Source organism: Perca fluviatilis, chromosome 15 (genome assembly GCF_010015445.1).
Source record: "Perca fluviatilis chromosome 15, GENO_Pfluv_1.0, whole genome shotgun sequence".
Classification (NCBI taxonomy): Eukaryota; Metazoa; Chordata; class Actinopteri; order Perciformes; family Percidae; genus Perca; species Perca fluviatilis.
This window is the reverse complement of record NC_053126.1, coordinates 34,029,819-34,041,859: the sequence shown is the minus strand read 5'-3', so window position 1 is coordinate 34,041,859 and position 12,041 is coordinate 34,029,819. Positions and strand designations below refer to the sequence as shown.

The window sequence follows — 12,041 nt, the reverse complement described above, 5'->3', positions numbered from 1 at the left end:
TACTCTCGAGTTACACCCACTTCCTGTTTCGGCGGCGAAACACAAAATGGCCGCCCCGCCACGGCCACGCCGTATTACGAAAAGTTTTTCTTTTAACAACTTTTCATCTTTAACATCTTAAGATGGCACAGACCGAGTTTGTTGATCGGATGAAATCTCTAGGAGGAGTTCGTTAAAGGAATATTTCACCGCTGGAAAGCTGAATATATCTTTGTGTGACTACTATCGCCACTGTTCATCACACCCCCAACCGGCTCGTCAGACACCGCCTACCAAGAGCCTGGGTCTGTCCGAGGTTTCTTCCCAAGAGGGAGTTTTTCCTCGCCACTGTCGCACTGCTTGCTCTTGAGGGAATTACTGGAATTGTTGGAATTGTTGGGGCTTTGTAAATTATAGAGTGTGGTCTAGACCTACTCTATCTGTAAAGTGTCTCGAGATAACTTATGTTATGATTTGATACTATAAATAAAATTGAATTGAATTGAATTGAATCTTCAAATTGGGTCACTTATGTAGTAGAAATGTGAATTTTTTTTTTAAATTGGTGCCTTCTAGGCCGAGAAAAGCCAGAAAATGTGTTTTGGTCTTATATGGATGAAAAACACCAAATCCCAGAATGCACCTGCTTCGTTGCTTTGAGTCCACTCCGAAGCCACGCCTACCGCTTGACAGACAGACAGAGGCATTCAACTCAACTCAAGCGTGTTTTGTCATTTCAACCATATACACGAAACAACATTTCATCGTGACTCAAGTGGTGTTACACATTTAACATATATAAAAACGACATTATATAAAAACGACATACGAAACAGGCTACATTTAGTACACACACTTTATAGGCTCCGTAAAGTTCAGCTAACACATACTAGCATTAGCACTTGGTGGGCTGTAAACACTGAGCATAAACACAGCCGTGAATTAGCGTGCAATGTAGAATGGTCGGCATTTAACAGTCACAAACTCCACCAGCAGTTAGCAGTTAAATGGATACGAATCACCACATTTCTGCACCACTCCTTGTTAACACAGCCCACCTCTTTTACCTTGTGACAGAGCATCTCTAGCTCGGAGGGCTAGCAGGCCTGGTAGCTGGACAGTCCGGTACACTATTCAGGCATGTTTCCACAACAACAAAAACACAGCAGTCTCTGAACTCACGTTGGGAGTTTTGTTGAAGTTGGATGTAGTCCAGTTTGTGGTCTAAATGAGCGGACACTTGCAAGCAGGATCCGTAAAGTTCAGCCAACGCATACTAGCATTAGTGTAGCTAAACACAGAGTATAAACACAGCCGTGAATTAGCGTGGAATGTCAAATGGTCGGCATTTAACAGTCACAAGCTCCACCAACAGTTAGCAGTAGCTAGTTGGATTTTATTTCTACACCAGTCCGTTTAACACAGCCCACCTCCACGGGCCGGCGAGAGCAGCCTGGTAGCTGGATAGTCCCGGTGCCGGTACACTGTTGTTCAGGCATGTTTCCACAAAAACAAAAACACAGCAGTCTCTGAACTCACGTTTTGTTGAAGGAAGATGTAATCCAGCTTGTTGTTTAATGAGCAGACACTTGCAAGCAGGATGGATGGGACAGATGGACAGCTAGCGTTAGCTTTCCACCTAGCCGATGAGGATGTCCCCTAGCCGGCTAGCGGCATTGAGCGACACCGCTTGTCTCTGTGCAGGCGAAGCTCACGTAGTGTGCCGAGTATTGCGTCTGTAATAACGTTTCCTGCATATTCTCCGATCTGTACCGATGTATCCCGGTGGTACACACGTCCGGTAGTTTGAATGCAGATAATTGTTGTAAATGTTTTCTGCTGAAAACCGAGAGCCTGTTTGGAAGCTTCAAGATGGATGACAGTCGTTTTCATTCAGAATACCTTGGCCAGAATTCGGGCAGTCCAACCCCGTGGGCGTGTTGAAAACATGGGGAAGTAGATCCTACTACTGGCTGTAGTCCTTGCCTCTGGCCCAAAACTCTTCCGATGACGCGCAAAATCGTCATTTTACGTCATCGGAAGATTTTTCCAGGCCCCAAATGCAGAGATCTCTCATCTCAGGGGACGTGAGGGGAGGGAAGCACGGTCATTCAGAAATACTATCGGGTTTCTACTGATACAAAGCTGAATGCTAAATCGGTTGAAATATCCCTTTAAAGTACGACATGTGGAAATGGCCAAAATCGCACTAATTTTGAACTTTGAAATCAAAATGGCGGAATTCCTCTTTGGTTTAGGGTATGGCTCTCATGAAGTTTTTTGTACATCTTGACATGCTACATAGGTATACCAAGATTCGTGAGTCTACGTTAAACGCACTGCAGGGGCTCAATTTTGTTAACTTTCTAGGGGGCGCTAGCGAGACATTTTTGTGCGATTATTTCCGAAACCCTTAAAAAACGTAAATTTTCACCACACTTGATGCGACCGCCAAATTTGGTGAGTTTTTGAATATGTTAAGCCCCTCAAAAAGGCAATTACTTTGCAGAAAATAATAATTCCTTCAGTTTCAATAGGGCCTTTGCCGCTGTCGGTGCTCGGGCCCTAATTAAAGCTGCGAGCAGCGATGGACGGGCCCTCGCGCCTTTCCGCGTCGGGGTTACCGGCAGACGCATTTGTGCGGCACTCAGACGCCGTGAATCGTCAACAATGAAAAGGGAACTCCCCGCTGAGTTCAACGATACCTCACACAAGACTCTACGTCATACGGTTAATTGGCTGTGAAAAGGGGCGTGGCAAAAGCATAGGGGGCGGGTCAAACCTTTAGCAATTAAAAAGGAAGTCTCTGCTGAGTTCAATGATACCTCACATAAGGGTATACCTTAGTCTTGCCATAACATTAAAATGTATGAAAGGGAATGGCTTGAACATAGGGCGGGGCCAAACCATCACCAATGAAGAAGGAAGTCTCTGCTGAGTTCAATGATACCTCACACAAGGGTATACCTTAAACGGTTGAAATGTTATGAAAGGGGCGTGGCTTAAGCATAGGGGGCAGGCCAAACCACCAATGAAGAAGGAAGTCTCTGCTGAGTTCAATGACACCTCACACAAAACTCTACGTTAAACGGTTCAAATGTTATGAAAGGGGGCGTGGCCTGAGTAAGTGGGTGTGGTTAAAGTATAGGGGGCGGCTCAGTATCACATGTAGACTACACATTATAAGTTTCATGTAAATCGGATGATGTTTGTCACATAAGGCGCATTTCCTGTTGCCAGCGGGGGACGCTATGACCAAAAGTCAATTTTGGCCTGTAGGTGTCCTCAGTCCTGGACCCTTGTCAATCGTGACAAATTTCGGGCAGATACGACAACGTACACTCAAGTTACAACAATTTCTTTGTTCATCACTAAACACTTAAAATGGCCGCCACGCCACGCCCACACCGTCTGACGAAAAGTTTTTCTTTTAATTTTTCATCTTTACGGTGTTGGGATGGGACAGACCAAGTTTGAAGTCCATCGGATGAAATCTCTAGGAGGAGTTCGTTAAAGTATAGCACCTTGACTTTTAGGCCTACTTCCTGTTGCCACTAGGGGGCGCTATGGCTTTAAGTAAATATCGGCCTTTATTTGTCCTCAGGGTTGGACTCTTATGAATCCTGAAAAGTTCCGAGCCAGTTGGACAATGTACACTCGAGTTACACCCACTTCCTGTTTTGGCGGCGAAACACACAAAATGGCCGCCCCACCACGGCAACGCCCTATGACGAAAAGTTTTTCTTTTAACAACTTTTCATCTTTAACATCTTAAGATGGCACAGACCGAGTTTGAAGTTGATCGGACGAAATCTCTAGGAGGAGTTTGTTAAAGTACTACATGTAGAAATGGCCAAAATCGCACTAATTTCGAACTTTGAATTCAAAATGGCGGACTTGCTACATATGTGTACCAAGTTTCGTGAACGCATTGCAGGGGCTCAATTTTCTTAACTTTCTGAGAGCGCAGGCGGCCATTTTGTCGCTTATTTCCGAAACCCTTAAAATAGGTAAATTTTCACCAGACTTGATGCGACCGCCAAATTTGGTGAGTTATTGAATATGTTAAGCCCCTCAAAAAGGCAATTACTTTGCAGAAAATAATAATTCCTTCAGTTTCAATAGAGCTTTCGCCGCTGTTGGCGCTCGGGCCCTAATTAAAGCTGCAAGCAGCGATGGACGGGCCCTCGTGCCTCTGTGCGCGTCGGGGTTAATGGCGGCCGCCGCTCCTTGCGACCGTGCATTTGCGCGGCACTCGGACGCCGCAAATCGTCAACAATGAAAAGGGAACTCCCTGCCGAGTTCAACGATACCTCACACAAGACTCTACGTCATGTGGTTCATTAGCTGTGAAAAAGGGCGTGGCTTAAGCATAGGGGGCGGGTCAAACCATCACCAATTAAAAAGGAACTCTCTGCTGAGTTCAATGATACCTCACACAAGATTCTACCTTAGATGGGTCAGCATGTATGAAAGGGGGCGTGGCTTGAACATAGGGGGCGGGCCAAACCATCACCAATGAAGAATGAAGTCTCTGCTGAGTTCAATGATACCTCACACAAGGGTCTACATTAAATAGATCATTAGTTATGAAAGGGGGCGTGGCTTAAACATAGGGGGCGGGCCAAACCATCACCAATGAAGAAGGAAGTCTCTGCTGAGTTCAATGATACCTCACACAAGGGTATACCTTAAACGGTTGAAATGTTATGAAAGGGGGCGTGGCTTAAACATAGGGGGCGGGCCAAACCATCACCAATGAATAAGGAAGTCTCTGCTGAGTTCAACGATACCTCACACAAGGGTCTACCTTAAACGGGTCATTAGTTATAAAAGGGGGCGTGGCTAAAGCTTAGGGGGCGGATCAAACCATCACCAAGGAACTATGTGCTGAGTTCAATGATATCTCACACAATACTCTACCTTAAACGGTTCAAATGTTATGAAAGGGGGCGTGGCCTGGGTAAGTGGGCGTGGTTAAAGTATAGGGGTGGCTTGAAGTCCTATTCGGTGAGTTTTTGAATATGTTAAGCCCCTCAAAAAAACGGTTTACTTGCAGAAAATAATAATTCCTTCAGTTTCAATAGGGCCTTCACCCCTGTCGGCGCTCGGGCCCTAATTCCTTCAGTTTCAATAGGGCCTTCGCCACTGTCGGCACTCGGGCCCTAATAACTATGCTTCACATTCTTAGTATACAATTATACATATCCATAATTGAACAAAATTAATTAAGTTACTCAATTTACCTTAATATCAAAGTAAAGTGCTCAAAATGCCTTAATATCAAAGTATCCATTTACAAAGGATGCCATTATAAACCAAACACATCCACTAATACTTTAACACAATAGGAATGGAAAAGACTGGAAAAATAGTCCTTTATTAGGGCCCCAGCACCGACAGCGGCGAAGGCCCTATTGAAACTGAAGGAATTATTATTATTTCGTCAAATCAATTGCCTTTTTGAGGGGCTTAACATATTCAAAAACTCACCAAATTTGGCGGTCGCATCAGGTCTGGTGAAGATTTACATTTTTAAGGGTTTCGCGAATACCCGCCCAAAAATGGCTCACTAGCACCCCGTACAAAGTTAAAAAAATTGAGCCCCTGCAGTGCGTTTAACGTAGACTCACGAAACTTGGTAAACTTTTGTAACATGTCAAGACGTACAAAAAACGTCATTGGAGCCATACCCTAAACCCAACAGGAAGACCGCCATTTTGATTTCAAAGTTCGAAATTAGTGTGATTTTGGCCATTTCCACATGTCGTAATTTAACGAACTCCTCCTAGAGATTTCATCCGATCAACTTCAAACTCGGTCTGTGCCATCTTAACAAGTTAATGATGAAAAGTTGTTAAAAGAAAGTAAATAGAAGTAAAACTCCCACAATACTCTGTGGTTATGATGTCATAGTAACATGACATTGAGCCACAGCTACAGTACTGATATAAGGGGAAGAGCATTGTTGCCTTCAAGTGCTGCTTGTAAACTCGTACTTCACAAGTCTGACAGGTATAAGTTGATGTGTGTTCCTTCAGTTTTCTTCCCCAGATGTTTTTAATAAATCATTGTTCAACTACAAGTCATAAACACAACATGACAGTTGATATCTAAAAGATGTAGAATAAAGTGAGTTGAGGTGGATTTACCTTCCAGTTCCTCCCAGAATGGAGACCTGGGACCAGATGTACGACACATATGCACAAATACCACAAATACTTTCACAAATAAACTGGTATTTCTATAAACAGAAGGTGTGCACGTCACACTGACTTCAGACCAGCGTACACATGGTTTTAGAGCCAGCTGCAGGTGATCAGGTGGAAATGGAAAACAGGCTGAGAGACATGTAGATTTTGTTCTTAGCTAAGAACAAATCCAAGTTAAGGAAACATTAGTGAATGCCAGAATCTTCGTAAAAAGTGCGTAAGTTGGGTTTAAGAACGGTTGGTGAATGAGGCCCATTGTTTGTTGTGATTGTGTGTTTTCAGTCTACACAGCTGTAAATCTGTAAATCACCATCACATGTATTTATAAACTGAATCAATTGTTATAACTGGATTGTTGAAGTTAAAGTTTGTTAAACATCATGAACAGCTGGACATAAATAAAAGTTTAAATGATTTTCTTACAGTAATTGTCAGTAAAGTTGTTAATAAATCAACAGATGATAACCTGCAGCTGTATTGTGTCTTGTTCTCTCCATCAGATGTCTGTGAACTGGAACTGGACACAAACACAGTACACAGATACCTTAAACTGTCTGACAACAACAGGAAGGTGACGTATGTGGGAGAGGATCAGTCATATCCTGATCATCCAGACAGGTTTGACTTCTGGTATCAGCTGCTGTGTAGAAATGGTCTGACTGGTCGATGTTACTGGGAGGTCGAGAGGAAAGGAGACATTTATATATCAATGAGTTACAGAGGAATCAGAAGAAGAGGAGACAGTGAAGACTGTGTGTTTGGAGGGAATGATCAGTCCTGGAGTCTGATCTGCTCTGACGATGTTGGTTACTATGTCTGTCACAAAAAGAGAAGAACAGCCCTCACTTCCTCCTCTGTCTCTAACAGAGTAGCAGTGTATGTGGACTGTCCTGCTGGCACTCTGTCCTTCTACACAGTCTCCTCTGACTCACTGATCCACCTCCACACCTTCAACACCACATTCACTCAACCTCTTTATCATGGGTTTAGGGTCTGGTCTGGTTCCTCAGCGTCTCTGTGTCCTGTGCACGACTGAGAGTCTCTAACCTGACTCCGCCAGATGGATTGCTTCGCATTTGCTCGGCATGTCCATCTTGGAACTTTCCTTTGGAGAACTTTTGGGAAGGGGCGAAAATACTGGTTAGCTGATTGGATAAACCAGCTAGAGAGTCTCTACTGTGGACAGAAACACTGATTGAAGATCAGCTGCTGAAATCAAAGTTCAGTCTGTTCACCATCACACACACTACAGACCAAACCTGAATAATTTGTGCCAATAAATTATGTCAATAAACACATTCAAGCCCATCTATCTCTATGCTCCTTTTCACACCGAATCCGAAACTTTCACTTCGTCTTCCATAACTGTTTAGGTTTCTGCAGATTTTGGATGCCGAGCCAACTGATAAAATTACTTTTGTTTAATGCAATCAATAGATTTTCTCAGATGTCAATCTCTGTTCATACTGTCACACAACAACGTGGGTATTGATCCATTAGATCTCACAGCATAGTGTCCTCTTTGACAAACAAAATAAAGATTATAAAGACAACATCTGGGGAATTACAGCAACTGTCTGTCTGCACTTTATGAATTACTTTTTACTTATACTTAACTTTGTTTTGTGTTATTGAGTTTTTAATATGTATTATCTTGTATGTTTTTATGTAAAGCACATTATGATTCTATCGGTGAAAAGTGTTCTTTAAATAAAGCTATGCTGAATTAATCAGAAATCAGCAACGATTCATATATTCATGTTTAACATTTTTTTTGTAATTTGTCCATCCCCTTTATATGTTTCTAACACTGAAGTATATGTTGCCATGTTTTGCTGGCTGTACTCTGCATTTTGCTTGATTGAAGATGGGGGCCTAAGTGCTGCATTTTGTACCATGTGTTGTGTATTGGGTTTGTGGCGTTATGTCCCTGGAGACAAGGGTGAGCATATCATGCTCTCACCTATACACACCTGCAAGCTAGAATCACTCTGATGTTCCCTTTGTGTCACTACACCCTGAGGAAGGCTCAAGCCGACACGCGTTGGTGTATTTTTTATGTTTTGCCCTATTTAATAAAGGTCTTTTGATCACTTTTTGTAACCAACCTTGTTCACGGCGGCGAGCTGAAGGAGAGCTGCACCAAGCTAGCCACAGTTAGCCACACTGGCTGGACCGGAAACAGGGAAGTTACCTTCAAAATAAAAGAGCAACACGAAGGGTGAGTAAGGTTTCTAAATACCAGCGACAGGGCTGTCCAAACCCAGTTTACTATGCAAGAGTTTGGTACAGATACATTTCCATGACATGAATTCAAGTGGAATTATATTAATAAGTTTGGACTAAATGAGCAAAGAATCACAAATTAACCTCATTAATGGTTCTGCTGATTGTTGTTTTTTATGGTGGTAGAAAATTACAATAAAACATGTTAAACACTTTAACAAATATTTTCATAAACCTGTTTTAAGTTAACTGATTAAATTAAATAAGCTAAATAGTTGCTGATTAATGTTCTATGTATTAACTAGTAGTGGTGGGAATCACCTCACGATACGACTTATGTCATGATACGATGTCATTGCCGTTTTAAAAATATTGCAATATTCTGCAATATATTACAATTTATTACCTTTTTTTCCAACTTCAAATTTTTCCCAATTTCAAATGATGTCCCGAAAGGAAACTTTGTCAACATATGTTTCATCTAAAAAGATAAATATCTCTGTTTCTTTTCACTTGCATTTTATTGCTGCACAATATGATTGTCAAGCAGACAAACTGACCAACACATATATAATAATAGATCAATATTCAGCGTCTATGTATTGATACAGTATTGCCACAGAAAATATCGCGATTGTGGTTTTCTTTAGTAGCAATGTTGTGATGATGTGTTGGAGAGGAAATCCGCTTGACACTGTTCTTGATTATAAAAGTTTTATTACATCAAGTTTTCAGCATCAATTACAAGCCCTGCAGAAGCTCGGAGAACGACAAAACCAATCCCCAAAATGGCCGCTCTGAAGTTCTGCTGTTAAAACATGGTATAGGTATATATGGTATTCATGGTCACCCCCTCCAGAGGGCCCCTCTGGAATGTTGCACTCTGACCTGAGACCTCAGCAAAATGGAGCAATGTGCATCCAAACCCTTTATAACAGACTTAAGTTATAAGCCTTTAGATACTACACAATACTTTGCTGTATCAATTTTTTTCCCCAACCCCTAATAACTAGTTGTTTGAGTTTTGTGATTGTTTGTGTTTTTTGACCATCAAAAGAGAGGATGATATATTATATGAATATTAAAAACGACTGCCTGCTGAAATAGGACTGCACCCGACGTGAAGATGCAGCAATACTTTTTTATTTCACCAAATCCACTCATCTGTGTAAATATACTTGTCAATAAAAACAAATCAGATTCATATTTAACGTATGTAATGTGTTACGGGGGTGCAGTTGTACTGGGAAAATTACATTTAAGCACAATTCCTTATATTTTTATGTTTTATTTCTACTTTAATTCTCTCACAAATGCTGAAAGAGTTTATCTCATTTCCCACATGCAGATTTTGATTCTAAACTTTGTGAGACATGCAGTCTGGAACATTATGTGAGCACTGTTAGCCTGAACTGATAAAGGTACAAGGTCACCCTAAAACTATCTCATGTTTTCCCATGCCAGTTAAGATGTAACTGGGGGGTGAAAGTCGTACAGGGAGGAGGAGGTGAGATGACTCCAAGATGTCTCTTGTGTTCCTCTGATTGTCTTCATGTGTATCAGATTGCCTGTCGAAATTGTAGCGTCATAATAATCCAAGTGCGTATGTGCTGTCACTCTGAAGATGCATATAAGCCTGGTGTTCTTGTTCACTCATTTGAGACACTGACTCCACACTGGGCTGCGGCCTTTTGTGAAATCATGTTGCTCCTATATTTGCAAATATATCTTTTTTAATAAAATACAAAAACCCAACTTGGTTTTAGTCTCAGTCTGTCTTATTTGTTTCAATTTACTAAACTCTCAAACTCTACCCCCTGCTGCAAAGGAAACTTCCACGACACAGTCTAATTTCAGCAGTCTCTGCCAATGCCAAAATGAGACTGCACCCCCCTAACTCAGGATTGCAAAGTCTAACAATGACCCAATTAGCTTTACTTTAATGTCATGACCTTTACTAAAAGTCCTGAAAGTATTGTCGTCAGCCTTTGCAATCCTGAGTTTTTCACATTACTGACGTTAAATATATATCTGAATTAGTTTTATTGACAAGTATGTTTACACAGACAAGTGGATTTGGTGGAAAGAAATGTATTGCTCCGGCTCTGTGTACCTGCTGGCTGTGTATGTTAGGTTGTAGTACTAAAACATGTTACAACCTGTGTTGGTGAATAGTAGTTTTATTTAGAATTTTCTGAGAGGAAGTGTGTTTTATTCCCAGCGGCTTGACAGTGATGGTGAGAGGAGAGCGGTGGTGACTCTGCACATCGGGGCTTAAATGAAAGAGGATGCATGGAGATCTCAGACAGCTGGCAGGATTATTCATCCCCTTCTTCCACAGAGTGTCCTGTCTGCAGTCAGGTGAGTCCAACTGTCCCCTGTCCTGCTGCTGTTTGTTTAAATGTCCTCATGCTGCTCTGCAGTTTCTCATTCAGCCAGCAGCTGTACTGCAGGTGCAGCTTACCTAAAGTCTAACTTTACTATCAGCAGGAAGCATCTGCATTGAGGTACAGAGAGAGGAATTCCCTCTGGCTGCATGCATTCTTCAAACCACACACAGAGTATTCATTCACTTTTAATCCCTGGAATTAGTTTAATGTGTTGATGATAATGTTTTATTTTGTCATTCAAAGACAAACCAGACACAGAAGGAGACACATGCTTTGAAATTTGATTTTATATTAATACAATAAGTGATATTTGAGAGAGATAGAGAACATGTGTGTGTGTGTGTGTGTGTGTGTGTGTGTGTGTGTGTGTGTGTGTGTGTGTGTGTGTGTGTGTGTGTGTGTGTGTGTCACACACATCTGAAGCTGAAGCTCCTGAGGTGGTCACACAGATTTAAAGTCCTTGTTCAAGGACCAAACTGTGGAGGAGCTGAAGCAGAACATGACATCTGTATGTTCAACAGTCTGAGCAATGTCACGCACTAATAGAGCTCTGAATATCTGTTCCTTTTGAGGACGCTGATGCTAATTAGTCTCTGTCAACACTGATTACATCTCAAATATATTCAGTTTAATATTATATATGACAATGAAAAATCCTCACAGTTTGAGAACCTGGAATCAGAGAATATTTGGAATTTATTTTAAACAATAATAACTTTACCTTACAAACAATAGTTTAAAAAGTGCTTTGACAGAAGAAACAAAAGCAAATACACATCAATGCACATTATGTACACACCATTGTAATAGTAAAAGCAGCTTTAAAGGACAGAAAAAGTTACAATTCAATAAACAAAATGAAATTAGCAGGCGATAGGGTAAAAAGAATAAAAAAGATGATTAAAAGATACACTACCATCTATGTTCTGGAAGTTGTTCTTCTAAACAAAAGAGCAAATTAACATTCAGAAACTTCACGGGAGAAAGGAGGAGACCACACATCTTTTTTATAAACCTCCATAGAAAATGAAAGACTTAAATTCTGGTTTCTATCTCTGGGGAACCTCTGAAACATTTAGTGTGTTTGGCCAAAGCAAAACTAAAACTACTGTCTCCAAACTTAGTGAGTAAAACCTGATTTTATATTCCACTGACATGACTAATAAATGGGATACCATAACCATATTGTAATAACACAATGATACATTATTTTCAGCCCATTCTGCCAGGTCCA

General features: G+C 41.3%; 1 protein-coding gene across 1 annotated transcript in view; it reads left to right on the top strand.

The window, feature by feature from the left end:
• The window catches only part of LOC120574927 (NLR family CARD domain-containing protein 3-like), a 43,067-nt gene extending 34,769 nt beyond the window's left edge, over positions 1–8,298 (top strand). The window contains exon 14 of the mRNA XM_039825446.1: positions 6,692–8,298. Coding sequence (XP_039681380.1) covers positions 6,692–7,227 — 536 coding nt within the window. The 3' untranslated portion in view covers positions 7,228–8,298. The remainder of the gene's footprint in view (positions 1–6,691) is intronic.
• Positions 8,299–12,041: the final 3,743 nt, after the last annotated feature.